The sequence below is a fragment of the Actinia tenebrosa genome, unplaced genomic scaffold, assembly GCF_029948245.1.
Source record: "Actinia tenebrosa isolate PJP-AT-01 unplaced genomic scaffold, QUT_ActTen_1.0 PGA_scaffold5__44_contigs__length_20552954, whole genome shotgun sequence".
Lineage (NCBI taxonomy): Eukaryota > Metazoa > Cnidaria > Anthozoa > Actiniaria > Actiniidae > Actinia > Actinia tenebrosa.
Window position 1 is genome coordinate 13367425 of NW_028292582.1, and position 18185 is coordinate 13385609.

The 18185-nt window shown below is 34.4% G+C and overlaps 1 protein-coding gene across 2 annotated transcripts; it reads right to left on the bottom strand.

The window, feature by feature from the left end:
* Window positions 1–1965: 1965 nt before the first annotated feature.
* Window positions 1966–5032, bottom strand: LOC116303114 (L-selectin-like). 2 transcript variants are annotated; one of them, XM_089038178.1, is made up of 7 exons: window positions 4963–5032; window positions 4665–4766; window positions 4092–4463; window positions 3797–3862; window positions 3575–3688; window positions 3158–3298; window positions 1966–2571 (listed from the first exon to the last, which is right to left on the bottom strand). In XM_089038178.1, exons 2-7 carry the CDS (start codon window positions 4744–4746, stop codon window positions 2537–2539), a joined length of 810 nt encoding a protein of 269 aa, XP_088894304.1. In that variant the 5' UTR covers window positions 4747–4766; window positions 4963–5032; the 3' UTR covers window positions 1966–2536. The 2 variants fall into 2 exon arrangements, with proteins under 2 accessions (XP_088894304.1, XP_088894303.1); XM_089038177.1 differs by having other exon boundaries at window positions 4846–4985.
* Between the last annotated feature and the right edge of the window lie 13153 nt (window positions 5033–18185).

Consider the following 18185-nt stretch of genomic DNA (forward strand, 5'->3'; position numbering starts at 1 on the left):
AAAAAAATCCAATATATGATAAATAAAAATTTATCTAACGATATATAAAAGGTATGAAGTCTAATTTACGTATGATATTCTTAAAGCTATTTACGTTAACAGCATTTCTCGCATTAGATGGTAAATTGTTCCAAAGATGACTAGCTATGGATACAAAAGAATTAAGACGCCATTTACTGTTAAATGAATATTGCTCAAGTTTAGTACCAGAGCCTCTTAAATTATACTTAACTGTACGAAATTTGAAAAAGTCATTAATATATCTAGGGCCATTCCCTTTGATGCATTTAAAAAGTAAGACTAAAACTTGGAAATATCTCCTATGTTCTACGGTACGCATATTAATTGATTTAAGAATGCTGTCATAAGAATTAGATTTAGATAGGCCTAATAAAGTTCTAAGAATATAATAATTGGCTTCTTCTAATTTTTTTGAGAGTGACTTAGATATTCCCACCAGCACAGGGCTACAATACTCAAGATGAGGCAAAATAAAAGCCCTATATAATTGAATCATAACATGCGCTGGAACTAAACGTCTTATTCTACGTAAAGCGTTTGTCTTAGCATAAGCCTTATTAAGCTGGACATTTAAATGTTCCTCAAAAGTTAATTTTGAGTCAATGGTAACGCCAAGTATCTTTAAAGAGTCCTTGATTTTCACAGGATTATCACCCAATAGAAGATTGTACTTGTAAGTGTTCGTTCCGATGACGAGAGCTTGAGTCTTTACAGTGTTGATTGACAGATGGTTACTAGTAACCCACTCCTTGATGGAGTTAAGTTCCTTGTTGATAGTATAGTTTAGTACCATAGGAGAGTAGTCAGCATAGTATTCAGTAGTGTCATCAGCATACATACGTAGAGATACTGTAGAGATGAAGTCATTCAAGTCATTCACAAAGATGTTGAACAGAAGCGGTCCAAGTAAGGATCCTTGAGGTACTCCAGCTGTTATTGGTTGCCACTCAGAAAATACGTTGTCAACCCGAACTCTTTGGCGGCGACCAAGGAGATAGGCTTTCATAAGAAGAATTGCATCTGTGTTAAAGCCGTAGGCTTTAAGCTTTGCAATAAGCAAATTATGGTTGATGGAATCAAAGGCTTTGCTGAGATCTACTGCTATGGTAACAATTCCTTTCCTATCATCTAAACTTGCACGCCAATCATCAATTATTTTAATTAGAGCTGTACAACAGGAATGTCCCTTTAAAAATCCAGACAAGTTGTTAGAAAAATGAGGAGAAATAGCAGTATATATCTGATCATATAAAACTTTCTCGTAGATTTTGGAAATGGTCGATAAAATGGAAATTGGACGATAGTTAGTTTTATCAGTTTCGTCCGATCTTTTATGAATCGGTGTCACATTACTAGATTTCCATTCCAGAGGACATGACTGACTGCAAATGAAACAATTGATGAGACGTGTAATTTCGCAAGATAAAATTGTTGACGAGAACTTGAGGACTTTAGGAGATATCTTGTCAATACCAACTGAGTAACGTGCAGACAAAGTTGGGGAAAATTCCATATTGTTGTTATTGTTCCATCACCACCATTCATCGTGACTGGTGTTTCTTCTCTGAACTTTTAAATTTATTAATTCCCTCCCTATCTTCTCAGTTCTGTATCAGCGCTTCTCAATCACATGCGTGAAATCGTACAATTTGCCAACGTGACGAAGTAGGTTTTGGTGGCACCGAATTTCTGAAGCTATTTTGATTTCAAGTGCCGTTTGAAATACACTTACTTAATTCCTGCAAATTTGTAATTATAAAATTGCTCACCTGCAACGCCAATGATATGTGAAAATGCATTATCGTTTTTTCACTATTTCAGTAGATTGTAGGATTTTATAGCTGTTCAATTATGTTATCTTTTTTGTTTTCTTGATGTATGTGCCAAGAGCAATGAGGGTTTTCCAAGAGTGATAAGTGTATTGATATAGACACACCAACAATGTTGTTTATAATGAAAGCAAGAATATACTTCCCCCACTCGAGGTTTATATAATGTCATATATACATTCATTCTGTCATTGCTGCCAAAATCATATCATGGGTATGCTGTTATTAATTAAGCTACAGTAGTCGTAGCATGGAAAATGTACCTTTTTTTGACTTGGGTATATTTTCTCTGGCTCTTTAAGCCCTTTGACTGATCAAGCAGTCACTAATAATGCATCATAACGAATCATAATACCTTGAGTTCGAAAGCATGAAAAGGAAAAATGGCATTTTCCAAAACATTTTGGGCATGACATAAGTAATCAATCAAAAGTGTTTTTAAGTAAAATAAACCTTTTTTGGCCAGTCAGTAAAAGCCACGTAATTCTGTACTCCTAAAGATTCTAAAGACGAATTTGTGTTCTAGTGGGACATTCAAAGAAAATAAAGCTATAGTACTGACATTTATAATTCTAATATAAGTTTATGTTTTGTGCTTTTTTCCTATGATGACAGCATACTCCGCTGGCTGGTAGGGAGCGGGTTTCACTGCTTATTGCGGTGCACCTTGGTTAAAGTCTGCTAGTTCAGCATACGTTGTTTGGTGTGGCTCTTGCCTCTCCTGGAATCAAAATATCGAAAATATGCTGATGAAATATAAATGCGATAACTGCGGTCAAACCGGTCTTCGCCGGATAATCATGCATAATTTTCAACGGCTTATTGTTGTTACCGACTGATTTCCGAAAAACCAAATTTCAGCGTGCGGCTTGTAAATACCACCGAGTTCAAAGAGTATCGAAAATCGCAGTAAATTTAAATAGTACATTTTGTATTTACCAGTAGATACCTAAGATTTTTATGGTCAGTTAAAAAAAAGTTTTTAAAAAAAAATTCATATCGTATTATCTTTACTTCCAACTTCAGCAAACACCACGCCTTCAGCCCGAGCCTTGGTTTTCTTTGCGGATTTATTCTCTGATCCTAACTTCACTTATGCTGATTCATAAAATACATTTTAAATGACGTTATTGGCCGCCATTTTGGTTTGGCTTAATATGCTATATCTTTTGTTATTTCAATCTTTATTTCTCTTCGGGGAAAACTTGCTAAACCAGAATTATTATATATTACTGTATGTTTCCGAGTGTGCATTGCATTTTTAAAATACAATCCCTCGTTCCCTTGGATTTTCAAAGTATTCTCACCTCTGTTCCTCCGTTTCCAACAACACACAAATACAAGGACACAAACAGACACAGCCAACACAGCTCCAAGAGCAACAGTCACAGTTACCAAAGGGAATGCCTTTGAACCTGTACTTTTGGACTGAGGATCATTTATATTCCCTATAAATACAAATGATTTCGTGATCGTTTATGGCTTGTCGTCCTCCTAATGGGAGTTATGAATATTAAAAAGGCCATGGCCGCCATATTTGAGTAGAAATTACGAGAGAGAAAAGAGTCTTTTGATAAAGATAACCAACTCATGGTGGATATAACCATCAAATATCAGACATAATATCAGTCATAATAAGCCAGAAACAAAAGAAAAAAACAACTGTCAAGTTAAACTGACCCCATGATATACGTAGCGGTTTAAACGTTCAATCACGCGTGTACCTTCTGGTTTTGTGGTGTGGATGAAAGCTTTCGTCTGTTGCCCCTTTTCAGTTGAAGAATAAATTACAGCTGTTGATTTTTTATCCCTTGTTGTACTAGGTGCTGTAGTTGTTTCTATTTAAAAAAAATAAAGATATACATATACACTATTGTCAAGTAGTTTCAAACAGACATTATTTTGTTTATAGTCCGCTCTATAGACATCCATGCTATATTCAGTACCTTTTGTGGTTGGAAGGTTTGGCGGCAAAAAACACCATTTATTGTTGATAGACGAACATGACTGAACTGCAATGTAAAAGAGGATATTTAAAAGATAGCGTATCTAGGTTCACAATTTTTTTTATTTGTTTTGAATTTGCGAGTGAAGGAAATGATAAGTAATATGCAGTCCCCTAACAAAAATCACGCCTTTCCCAATAAAAATCATATGTCAAGCAGGATCGAAAGGAACTGGGGTTTCGAAGGAAAAGAAAAACAACGAAAAGATATTGTGGAAACTTTACCAACCATTTACCTTCATTGTATTCACATATAAACATGTTTAGCGTTCTACAGTCAATGTCATCAAATAATCCCCATCCTTGATAGTGTTTTATCATTTTAACACAATGATCTCCACTTCTAGCTGGTTCGCCTGGCAGCCATTTATCAATGGTCACGTCATGCCCACTATTCCACTTCCAGTAGTTTCCTAATATTCTCTTCAAACCAATAAACCACTCGTTTTTTCCTACATCTAGACTTTGTATCGTCTTGTTGATAAACTGGTATTCCTCTTCTGTTTCCATGGATACCAAGGTACCGCCATTCTTATGACAAATCTTATTGCTTTTTTCCCAATTCTTTGGTATTTTGTGGAATGAATAGCAGGAGCAGTAATCGGTTTCTATAAAAAGAAACGTACTCCTCACTGTTGATATTTTTATATAACGTGTAAAAAGATGAATATTTTAAATACTGTTTTGAAACAAATAAAAAACATTTTGAATGTCAATGTTAGATGCTTTTGTTTTTTTCTTTCGAATTCTTGTCATTTGAAATCTAGAAGTGTTCACTGGGTTTAAGCGGTTTTCGCAACCGTACTTACCAATAGCAAAGAAACTCTCCGACTGGAATATAACAAGAAGTAATGCAATAGCCGTAATCCTGATAGGTGTTTGATGCTCCATTTTGGTTGAATCATATGACCCTAAAATAACAATGCAATAGCTGTAATAATGATAGGTGAACGCTCCATTTTTATATTTTCCTGTTTCATGGCTACTTACAGATGAATGCTAATTAATTGACCCTAAAATAACCAGGTAGCAATGCAATAGTTTAGTGTAATACTGATAGGTTTACAATCTTCCTTCATGAAACGATAAAAATGTTTGGAAATTCACCTTCTTCGAACTAAGTAAGGAACTGCAACAGCAGACATTATAAATAATGCATATGCATGACACATATCCTTCTGAAATAACACATATCCTTCTGAAATAACATTGATTGAATATTGAGACTCGACGTCAAGCAGAGAATAGTTATTGATAGGCTACATCACGTGATGGCAGCCATGACAGGAGGCAAGAACAATTGAATCTGGTCTTATCTGATTTACATAAGAAAGAATTCAGTTTCCCAGGGAAAAAAGACTGTATTGTTGTGGCTCCTGCCATCACGTGATGGTGCGAAGCCTCTATTACAAGAATATGTTTTGGAAGGTGACTTTCAAGCACACAAGAAAAACTCTCACTAGCAAAGTTCTTTTTTTAGAATATGCAGGTTAACTGTTAAAGTAATTTCATGTATTTTGTAACCATGAGGGACAGCGCCTTTGAATTTAATTACTGGGTTGCCTAAATGCTATAAATTAATGATTTACAGACCTGAATGAAGACAAGTTGAATAACTATTCTAAAAGTAATTCACAAATTTACCCGTGTAAATAAATAGTTTTAAGCTTGTGCGTGTAATGTCGAACTGTGACAAGGTCAAGATGAGGAGTAACGTAACAGCGCATAACGCAATGCTTTTAGCTGGACCCGGGCAAGAAGTCGAGCTAGACATTACTTTACGAGTTAATTAAAGTCGTTATATACATTTTGCTAAATACGATATATTTTGTTAAGCCCTTGCATAGTTGTACAACTTCGAGCCTTTGCACACGACAGGCAACCCAGTTTACGCTCTGAAGAAATTCCGAAATTGAAGAAAGCATACAAGTTCGCAAAGACATTTTCATAAATTAACTTAGTTCTGACCCTCTTCTACCTCGTACGTAAAAGTTTCGTTCTCCACTTTCTTATTAAACTGTTTTTTCTATGTAACGTGCTCTTAAAGAAATTGGGCACTGAAATAATTTAATCAAGTGCATGTATACTTTTCAGTTTTCGCAATTCGACGCAGAGTAGTCTAGAAGATCAACTTAACTGCGGGTAGTCAACAGATGTACTTTCAATTTAAAGAGTGAAAAAATAAATAAATAGATAAAAGAAAAAAAACAAAAAACAACTTGTGTTCACGGTTCGAGTGTCTTCACCGCAAGCAAATATACAGTACGACGATCCATACACCGAATCGAAACCATTGGGCGACCAACTTGAATTACTGTTGTTCTGAATTGACTAGCCTCGTTTTCACATGGAAGCATAAAAGGGTTTTCACATGTGTGAAAATCTAGTCAGTCCTGCACAACATTACTTATTCAAATTGGCAGCCATATTTCAATTCGGTGTATAAAAGCCTTTTTGGCCTTTTACTGAAAAGTTCTAAATTTAACGACATTTTGCAATTTTCTCAGTATCTATTGATTACGGTGTTCTCTTCTTGTACGTCGTATATCTATACTCTATGCTTCACTTCAAAACTTACATCAGGTGTTCATTTAATATCATACACTCAACACATTGTGCATATGCCACGTACTGCGCTGCACCAATTGACTTTTCTAAAGTATTGAAAACATTCAATTAAACTTGATTGCTAGTTTTAGAGGATTGAGTATCCTTTGTTCGTTATTCCTCCATCCGCATAACCAAGCATGCCAAATTCCAGTCAGTTCGATCTGTGGGTAAGCCGTGCCATAACCTAGATCAATCCAGTTGTTATTTCAGGTTTTGATCAAAATGAGTGGCAATAAAAAGGTCCTTGAGTCATAACAGCTGTTCATGGGAGGAGTTATAATAATGGAAAATTTTGTATGTCATATTTTTACTTCAAAAAGTCATGATAATTAGTAAGTATTATACAACTGAAATATTAGACTTGCCTAAAGTCGAACTCTCTTGTCTCCCGAGGAGCTTTTTTTCCTATTCAACCGAAGCAAGAATTTAGTTGAAAGTCTACTGAAATATGAAAGGTGATGGTTTTAGTAACTATAGTTAATGTGTCAATGTGTAGAATGATACGAGATGAAAATTAGTTTGCCATGGAACCCGTCTTTGAGACCATACATTATCTTCACTCTGTCTACTTCTTGGTTAGGAGCACTCGATCTTATTAGCTTTTTTGTTTTATATTTTATTTCGTTATTTATTCAAAAAACGATTTAAAGATTCAAAGGCCACGATTCTGGAAATCGCATGCATTGCCTTCCAAGGTCATTTAGCAGCAATATTTTTCGGATGTTGAGTTATATAAAAGAACGAAAAAGCTTTAATTTTCAATTTGGCGTTTGTGGTAAATTCTAGTCGGAGTCTTGTAATTATATTCGAAGGTCTAACTTGTTTTTGACGAAGGGTTATGAATCGGCCACTGGAGATAAAATGTGCACTTATTAACATATTATATTATATATATCGTTTTAGATTAAACTAAAAAAGCAAGCATGAATAGGATCAGAGCTCTGCTACTTCTCTTTGTAATCATATCTACGTGGAGAACATCTTCGTTTCAAGGTATAAAGAATTTTTCTAATGTTAATATTTTTTATATGCTCCACTTTCGCAAACCTATGATACTCAAATATATCTAAAATAATATATCTATGAAGATATCAGTAGTTTGATATCCAAATATAAAAGTAAAACAGTAAAAAAAGAGAATAATTAAGATAGGAGGTTGAAAAATTAAACTAAATTTCAAACATTTTCCGGATTTTGTCCGAAGTGATTTTTCATTAATGAACGGTTGAAATTAACTTAAGACTGACTCAGTGACTATAAGTATTTCACAGATATAAGCTGGTAAAGTGTGCATTTCTATTGAAGATAGTTTCATATTGGGACCGAGTTTTTTTGATTGGTTCCCCCTACCCCCCCCCCCCCCCCCCCCCCCCCCTAAAGAAAGCAAGGAATGATAGGCAATGGGAAAGTAGCGGAAAGAATAAGGTAGGGGATGCCTGAATGAAAATATATGGAATCGAAACAAAGCATTTTGTAGAATTTTTGAAAAAAAGACGGGCAAAGACTGGGGGGCTGAATATTTCATGAATGTCGACTTAGATGTTTATAGATACATTTATATCTTTTATATTTATGAATTTCTTTATATTTCGTTATATTGATTCATATTAATGAATATCCTAGTTTGTAAATATGTTTATTTACATATTAATTTGTTTATTAATTTATTAAATATTGTTTCTTGTTTTTCTTCTTCGTTACTTTTAAGCTTCCCCCAAAAATTGCGAATGCGACTATTCCTCTTTGTTTGTCAGCGTTAAATGCAATTTCCTAACATCGATTCCTGAAACTCTTCCTACTTCTGTTGAATATCTGTAAGCAGTTTTCGTTCTTTCAACATTCCCCCCCCCCCCCCCCCCCTGATTTATTACTGGGATACCTGTGGCAATCCAGTTGTAACCTTAGTTTTTTTTCAGTTTCTTCCGGAAAAAAAAAAAAAAAAAAGGAAAAGTTGCGCAATAGTATCCAGGGCCGGGTTGTTCAAAGCTGGATTAGCGCTAATCCAGGATTAACTCAATAGGTCTTATCAAGAGTTAACCCAGGATTAGCACTAATCGGGCTTTGAACAACTGGGCCCAGGGGTCTTGAGGATCTTACCCAAGAGACCTTTGAGGACTTCTGCTATAGGGTTCCCGTATATTGTCCCATCAATTAGCATGTACCAGGTGTCAATCAATATCACCATGTTGTCAAGTGATAAAGAGAGGGCGGGCTACTCATCGCTTGACCGGAATTATTGTCTGCGCATGCTTTATTTTGTTTACTTCGCCTTAATTCAAGACAGCCGAACAAGAAATATTAGATTAATCGCAAACATGAAATTCTAGGGCAGAATTTCTAAGAATTTTCGGACACGGTCAATATCTTAAGTAGCCATGGTTTGATTCAGCTATTTAAAACGTTATTAAATGTTTTGGCTCTAAAGACTACGACAAATAAAGAGATATATAGAAGTTTATTCATTCGGACTTTAGTTTTTGTTATTAACATTAATTGTAAAATGCCGATGCATTTAGACCTTGAGATTAACTTCTAGTGACTCATTAAATGATAATTTTTCTTTAAAATCTAAATTGATTTACAAGCATATGTTCATGAAATTAGAAAATTATAAAGTGTAAAGCAATTTGGGGATAGAAGACGCTTGGCTCCTGGTAGAGTGAAAATTTTTTCTTCTTCTTCAATTTACTATGAATTTTTATTCGTATTCATTATTATATCAACAGGATTATCATGTCTAGTAACTTACCACACCTTGGATCTGGTGCATTTAAAAACTTACAAGCGTTATTAATATTGTACGTAATCAATAATCATCAAAATCATTACTGATTTTATTCTTAATTATAACCATTTGAAAAATCACTGATGAATTCTGTGACCTGATTGGCTCTCCTTCAGCAGTGTGATTTATTCACAAATCGCACCATTTTGAGTTTTAAATGCCCAATGCCAATGTTTTGAAGAACCAATAAAATTACATAAAAACTAAATTGAGCAATCAGATGACGGAAAAAAGAAAAAGAAAAGCTTGAGGGAAACAACAAGGCGAAAGACAGTTTGTTTGACTAAATTTTACATGAAAATTGAAGAAATTGAGAACTTTAATTTTGAGAAGTTTTTTATGATGATGAAGTCCTTCTCAGAGCTACAGAAAACACTTAATAAGAACGACTGTACATTTTTTGTTATATAATACAAGCCTGACTACAAGCACAAGAAAAAATAAAAAATAAATAAATAACAAGCATTGAAAATCTGGCCTACGCGGTCATGCAATTTTGTGAAACACTTTTTTGATTTCAGACCAAACTGCACTCCACTTAGTTCAATTAATTACCATAATTAATTTTTGGGATCACCATTTTCATTTTCACCATTTAATGGCATATAGCTAGTACGCAAAATACACCGAACTCTATCCCAAAAGTAAAATTAAAACAATCATCGCTTTTTCCCTCATAATAACACCTAAAGAGGTCTTGATGGTAACCAGATAAAACATGTTGATGGTGAAGCGTTCGAAAAGTGTGACAATATTGCAAATCTGTAAGTTTTTTAATCATTTATCCATTTATCTCGGAAATGTTTGTCCAGGAATCTAGGTCGAATGAGTTTTTATGTCGCAAAACTAAAGCGGTATAAATTCAAAAAAACTCACAACAATAGTTTTACAATTATCTTACATTGTTTTGCCGGAGATGATTAATTTAATTGGCTATATGCTATCGTGCTTTTATATGAAGGAAAAAATGCACCATTCTCAGAATTCTCTTGGATGAGAGGCTAACAAGAAAACATTTAGTATTATTGAAAAATTTTCTTCAAGGGCAGATCCTGGTTTTTTGAGATGATTTCAATAATTTCTTTTTAGAGATTTTTCAAACAATATGATAACTGACATTCAACCCAGGACATTCATGGAGCTTAGGGCACTAGTGCGTCTGTAAGCAACTCTGATCATCTTAATGAATCTTTCTTGGTGTTACAAGATGCATTGTATTCTGGGTTAAAGTTTTTGTATTTCAGGGTATAGAGCAGGTGCACGTTACGTCATTGCCGCCATCTTGGTTGACGATAACAAAGCATTCCTCATTTATAGCTTTTCTTGTTGGATCGACCAAGATGCATATGGCGGCTATTTCATTATTATTCGTATCTCAAGGGATTTGGAGTCACATGGCTGCACACACTCTATTGTTTAGCTCCAAAGTCATTGTTTTCGGCTTTATTTTTTTTTGTCTTCATCGCTCAAATTATTAATTATCTTAGTGAAAAATTATCTTCAAGTGCAGGAGATCCTGGTTTTAGAAGATCTACATAATTTCTTTTTACTCTCTTTTACTCCGACTAAGGACTAGCTTCCGAAACGTCAGTAAGTTTTTTCAAGTTTTCACGGTGTCAAATTTACCCTTTATTTATCATTAATTTCTTTTTAGAGATTTTTCAAACAATATGATAACTGACATTCAACCCAGGACATTCATGGAGCTTAAGGCACTACAATATCTGTAAGCAACTCTGATGTCATTATTATACCTTAAGTCCAGGAAGCCAGGTTGGCTTGTATCTTCAATCACTACTGAAGAACTTATTAATACCGAGATACCTGACAGAAAATTCGAAACAGCTGCTAACAGTTACGTTTCAAAAGGCTTTTTATTCATAACTTTCCACATAACGAGAAAATCAGTGAACATTTTCATATATACATTCTTTATAACGGCCACACAGATATAGAGTCTGGGCTTCCTGGGTTTTTGCTCCGCAAAAATGTTTCAGTTTATGCTTCACTTGTTACATTGGCTATATTATCTTGCTAATATATAACGGAAAAAATGCACCCTGCTAGAAATTATCTTGGATGAGAGACTAATTAACAAGAAAACATTTAGTATTATTGAAAAATTATCTTCAAGGGCAGAAGATCCTGGTTTGATAAAATACATTTCTATTTTTCAGATTTCTAGCCGGAAATCGAATTTCGAATATTCGAAGCGACATGTTTTTTGGATTAAAATCATTAAAAGAACTGTAAGAGCTTCAAGGCTTGGAAAAAACAGAAACTCATAAATAAGGGGGTTGAAACATGTGATACTATAACCATGCTCCGGAACATTCATATATGCAAATTTATGGGTTTTGATACCATATTTCGAATTTTATGCTTGATTCAAGATGGCAGCTTCTATCACATTTCAAACTTTTCGCTGAATTTCATGTTTTTCAGAAAAAAATTTAACTAAAGCTTTCAATCAAGAAATTCGGATCTCTCTTTAATTTAGTTTTGTCCCTAATTTTTAAAGCAAGAGGATATGATATATTGGAATAAAATTCTCAAAACAAAAAAAAAAAACAAAAAAAAAAACAAAAAAAAACAACCTTTCGTCCCCCTTATGAGTTTCTGAAAGAACACAATCTCATTCTCGGAGAAAAAATAGTTCAACATATTAAGCCTAGTAATTAAATAATTTGAAAGAATAGTAAGTAGCGCAACGTTATGGTTTGTAATTCGAGATATCTTTGCTTAAGAACATAAATTAGATCTCGAATAATGACTTCCCTAAAATATTATTACTTTGTTTAACAGCTGCACGCAAAAAAATCGCATTGTACTACTCAAACAAAGAATCTCATTCTCAATAGAATAGCACGTTGTCTGAAATGGGAAAACATTACGACAAAAAGTTTTTTTAAGGAATATATGCAAAGTAATGGTGTTTTTTTTTTCGTATTCCATAGGGACTTGTCACATAACGAGTTATCTGGTTACATAGCGACTGAGAAAATAACAGATTTGCAATCATTACAAGTTTTGTAAGTAGCTAATAAACATAATCCAGCGCAAAGCATGCATGGATTGTTTGGCCGGGCATATAGACCAATATAAATGGCTTGACCTCGTATAGCACTGGATTACGAAAGACTTTCCTGTTTCGGGAAAGGTGGTCTAAGGTTGTTGAGAAATTGCATACCAATTTTTAATATTATTATATTAATTAATTAATTTTTTAAATATTTATTTTCTAATTATACAAAGAAATCTCTCGTCGAATCATTTGAAAGGGATCAAAAATGGTGCACTTTCTGGCCTAATATCGTTGAAAAAACTGTAATTATCAGTTGGTGAATTATTTGCTAATTTTAATCAGTAACCGATATTGATACTATACTAAGGGAAGTTCGACACATAGAAAAAGCACTACTTGGTTTGACTTACTTAACGTTTTACTTTAAAACCCACTGTTAAAATGTATGTCCATATGTATCCCGCGTAAGAAAATAAGAGGAAGAAAGACACGTTTCTTGTGTTAAAACTCAAGGCTGAGAATATTACTGTTTTTTTAGTTTTAGTTGTATTTGTGGTTTTAAAATCTAATGTTTTAGAATTACTTTTGGATAAATTTTATTTTTAAAGAGACTTGTCAAAGAATAAAATAGCAGAAGTTCAACCAGAACTATTCAAAAATTTGTCATCATTGCAGAACTTGTGAGTACTAATTTAACATTCTTAAAGGGAAGAAACTGAAACGAAAGCCGAAGAAATAGGTCAAAAGAAGCAAAGAAAAAAAAAAAAAAAAAAAAAAAAAACAGAGCAAAGAGAGAGAGAGAGAGAGAGAGAGAGAGAGAGAGAGAGAGAGAGAGAGAGAGAGAAACAAAGCCAGCATGGAACATAGAACGAAATAAAGAAGAAGGAAGAAGCAGGAATTAAATTGAAATGAAATGATCGAAGTGTGACTGCCATTTTATTGAACATATATAATGACCGACAAGATTGGAAATTAAGGAAGCTCTACTCAAACTGATAATCAATTTTGTTTCCTTTTTTTTATTTGTGTAATCAAAATATCATATTTTCTCAAGGTTGCTCAACGAAAATGAATTAGTTGCATTAAAAAATTTTGGATTATCAAGATTTCAACGCATACAGTTTGTGTAAGTCAATCAAACTAAACATTTTTTCACTCTAACGAATGGGAAACTTTTCTCTAAAATAATATCTTTTTTTTAAACCAGGAATCTTAGCGGCAATAGAATAAGTAAACTTGGATCGAAAGGAATCTTCAATAACACTGTTCAACCCTTATCCCTGTACGCTTTTAATGACTTGTAATGCTACTCATAAGGAACGAACATACGTGCAAACTTCTATGATGCGAGCCATGTCACTCGACGCAATTTGTTGCAAGCGCTGTTGCTAAGTAAGTAGAAAATGATCTACACTTACTGAAGTAAGATCATTTTCTACTTCAGCAACATGGCTGGCATCGAGTGACATGGCTCGCATTATCGATCAGTAACGGTCTGTAAGCGGATTGCGCGCAATGTTGCACAATGTGACCGCGCCTTTACTGGTATCGTTATTGCTATTTCTGCCTATGAGTGCAGTGTTGCATTTACTATATACAACTATAACTATGGTTATGGCTAATGTTTTGAGTGCTATTGCTATACGTTACTGGTGCTAATACTTCTTCTACTGATGCTACGCGAATTGAAATTTTATTGCTGTTGCTATATAGTTGATCAGTGCTGCTACTACTACTGTTTTGTATCGATATTGATATTTATATCTATAATATATTGCCATGGCTAATATTGATTTGAGAGCTATTTCAGTGGTATACGTTCCGCTGCTATTGCTGTTCAGTTATTATCAGTGATGCTACGGCTATCACTAGTCCTATCTTAAATTCATAACTGCTATAGCTGATGCTACTAGTATAGACCCGTTGCATGTGATCATGACTTCAAATAAACTCAATTAAAAGAATTTCAATCTCACGGAAATCTATTGGTATGTCCTCCAAATTGAGCTATATTTCGACGTGCTGCAAGTAGTCTATTGCTATTATTTCTGTCACGAGAGCGTTGAAAGTATATCAATAATAATTTTCTAACATATCCTAAAACAACGTACTTCATTTCTTTCAGGGATTTCTCAAGGAATGCTATCGAAAGTATTTCATACGATAACCTGAAAGAAGTGTCGTCTCTTTTGGTTTTGTAAGATTTAGTTACCATTGCTGAAGTAGGGGCAGATCTAGGGGAGAGTGCAGGGGAGGGGCGACCCCTTCTCCCAAGATCAGCAGATATCTATTGCATTATTGGCGTTTGAGTTTGTAAGCAACAAGTGCACCCCTCCTAAAACGAAAACCCTGGATAATGCCAACTCCCCCCCCCCCCCCCCCCCCCCCCCCGAAAAAATCCTGGATCCGCCCCATGGAATATTAACAATAGACTCATTATTTCTAATAGAAATCTTGGATATAATAAAATTACAGAACTTGAGGTTGGCATCTTCAATGCAACTAAGAACCTAGTTATTCTGTAAGTGTAACCCTTCGCTAAAACGAAAACCCTGGATGGTGCCCACTCCCCCCCCGAAAAAATTCTGGATCCGCCCCATGGAATATTAACAATAGACTCATTATTTCTAATAGAAATCTTGGATATAACAAAATTACAGAACTTCAAGTTGGCATCTTCAATGCAACTAAGAACCTAGTTAATCTGTAAGTTTAATGGCTAAAACTGAATGTACACAGGTTTGGAAATTATTAAGTCCTTCAAATGTTATTGAAGTCAGGGCACGGCTTAACTATCGCTCGAGTTGGAATTCAGCTTGTTTCGTGCGGGAGGTGGCCCTGCATGAAATATCGGATTCAAATTTGCAAATACATCAAATGTCATTAATACATTAATACGATATTAATAACATTTAATATAAAGAGAGATGTATATTTTTTACGTTTTTTGTATCGATAGGAATTTGGGAGGAAATTACATTAAAGTTATTGAGCCTTTTCATTTTCAACCACTGACGAAACTTGTATATTTGTAAGTTATCAGCAAAGACTCTAAGATTCCTTACGTTCTGCGCTTACGCCATTGTACTAGGCCATTGGTTTTCGTTTTCGTTATGATATCAATATTTCCTTACAATAAATACATTTTTTAAAATAAATAGCAAATGAATTATATCTAGCTGTTAGGTTTACAATATGCATGTCAATGTACAGTAGTTGCTTTATTTTTAAGAACACTTTCCGGAAATCGCATAAAGGTCGTCCCTAGGAATGCCTTCAGTGGACTACGAGCATTGAAAACTCTGTAAGCTGTGAACATGAATCGAAAGTAAATTGAAATAGTCAAACAATCTCTGTATGATTTACTTACAAATCTTGAGGTTGTAATAGCACAAATTACCAATTTAAGTTATACCCCTAACGGAAAATATTTTCAAGATTTGGCATTTACATAACGATTGCTAGATAACATCGCGAGACACGTGATTAATGGCTGCCATTTTGGATATCAAAATCTTTAGGAACGTCAGTTTCATTCCCTGTTTTTGCTCAGATCATCAATCTGCGTTCAAAACCAAATATGATTGACGATTATCACACTATAGGCAGACCACAATTTCTGGGTAGATATAGTACATACCATATATCCGTAAAAAACTTTGTAAAAAATTAAACAAATTTGCACAAATTGGTAAGTTTACGAGACCTCAGTTGACCGTAGATCTACAAAACTTTAGACTAATTTGTAAAATTTGCACAATTTTGCTAGTTACTTTTTTCACAGCATATGCACGAAATCAGGAACCGTCATTTATCAAAAGTCATTAGGTAAATTAATTTTCCTTTTTTGCAGATATTTTACTGGTAGTCGTATTCAGAGAATAACACCTGGGGCATTTAACGAATACCCATACTATTCACAACTGAAGGAAATGTAAGTATCGATTTCATTTGATTTGATTTTCTTCTTCTTTTATAATTATTATTTTTGTAATAGGTACGAGACTAAGGTCAAAAGTCAAACTCAACATGAGTCGAACCTAATGATATAAAAGAACACCGCCTCAATATCCATTGTTTTCAATTCGAACGGCTCATATGAAATTCGATGTGGGCCAGATTGCAAACAAGCCTAAGTGCTTTATCTGTTATAACCTTGCAAAACAAGTTTTTTTTGGAATACCTATGGTAGCCCAGTCTTAAAAAAACTTGTTTTACGTTCTGATTCCTGCGCGACAAAATGGAAAAGTTGCGCAATTATACACCGTTCTCATAATGGCTGACAAGGTGCACGAATACGAGGTCAACCAGTCATTAGTTTACAATAGAAGAAATAAAAACACATGAAATGCGTTCATAGAAGGAAAGTAAGGAAAAGTATAGAAATTGACTTTTTGTTTTGACCTGAATTCGCGCTATCCACCTTTATTTTGTATGAGCAGCCTTGCTCAGCCTTGCAAGATGACTGGATGGCCTCGTTTTTCTGCGCTTGTCAGCCATTATGAGAATGGTGTATACTACCGAGGAATCTTCAGGACCTTACCCAAGAGACATTTGCGGGCTTGTGCTATAGGATTCCCGTGTAATGTCCGCTTTATTAACATGTACCAGCTGTCAATCTGTATCACCATGTTTCCAAGTGATTTAGCAGGGGGCAGAGCAAAATGATCACGTACCCGAACTTAATGTCAAAGCGTGCTCTATTTTGTCGAACTTCAGATAGATCTCGTATTTAATATTCAACTTTTAGGTAACTTGTAAATGAGAACTCTTTTAATAGAAAATGTTCATTTATTTTCAAAATATCGATTAACAAAGTCAATTATAAAAAGTCAAGTCTTGGGCAAAGATTTGCTTGTCTTATTTAGTAACATTTCTGGCCGAAGTAAAAAGCAAAACGCAAGTCGATCTCTTTAGAACGGTACGTGCCCACAGACCCTTTACGAAAGGTATGCTAAATTCTTTTCTGATCTTATGTCATAAACTTCATATCGAAAATGGTTTTCACTGTACATTAGTAGCACTAGCGCTGTCTTTCGAAACTTAACATCTCTTGTTCCGCTTCGCCTTTAGATTCTTAGAGACCAGTAACTGTCCTAACCAGGTATTCCAGTCTACATGACCCCAGAGTCTCGATATCGTTAAAAGGCAAAAGCTGATCTTCTTTTAAATGTATAAAATTTGCAAGATATTATTTAAAAGGTAATAAAATAATCATTTGCTGACATTTGTCCTTAGCAAACTCGAAGACAACAATATAACTGTTCTAGAAGAGAAAACGTTCGACAAATGTAAAATCGCCATCGTCTTGTAAGTAAAGTCGTGAAATCTTTCATGCATCGGAGTTGAAAATCAAGTCAAGATACAATTTTAACTCGTGGATACTCGAAGCGTAGAAAGGAGTTACTGTGATGGGTCTAAAATTAAATAATATTATAAATAGCAATATAGTGCGCTAACTTACATTTCATCACCCAAAAAACTACCCGAATCCTCCATTTTTTTTTCACATTCTCGCACAGCTTGAATCCTGTAGAATGCCAGCCACAATGGCCGATTTGATCACGTGAACTCTTAGTGCAAGTCGCCTATTCAGAGGAGGATATCCACGAGTTAGCCATGCGTCAGTTTGATTAGTTATTCGCCATTTGAAACAAAAAATACCGATGTATTATATAGCCTTGCTATAAGTTTTGCTTGATTTATTTTTGAATTAGGTATCTCTCTAGAAGTCAAATTACTGCCATCGAACCAGGAGCATTCTCTGGAATGTTATTTCTAAAAACCCTGTAATAAGACAACAGCTTATTATTATACTTTTTGTTATTAAATGATAAATTTATATTTGATTCCATTCATCAATTTTATAGATAATTCCACAATAACTGATTCTTGCTATTCAATTTAGAG

Coding starts and splice junctions, on each gene's coding strand:
- LOC116303114 (XM_089038178.1), bottom strand. CDS start 4,746: ATGGAGCATCAAACACCTATCAGGATTACGGCTATTGCATTACTTCTT. Junction 3,863..4,091: donor TATATGTGAATACAATGAAG/GTAAATGGTTGG, acceptor TTTACATTGCAG/TTCAGTCATGTTCGTCTATC. Junction 3,299..3,574: donor CCACACCACAAAACCAGAAG/GTACACGCGTGA, acceptor TTGTATTTATAG/GGAATATAAATGATCCTCAG.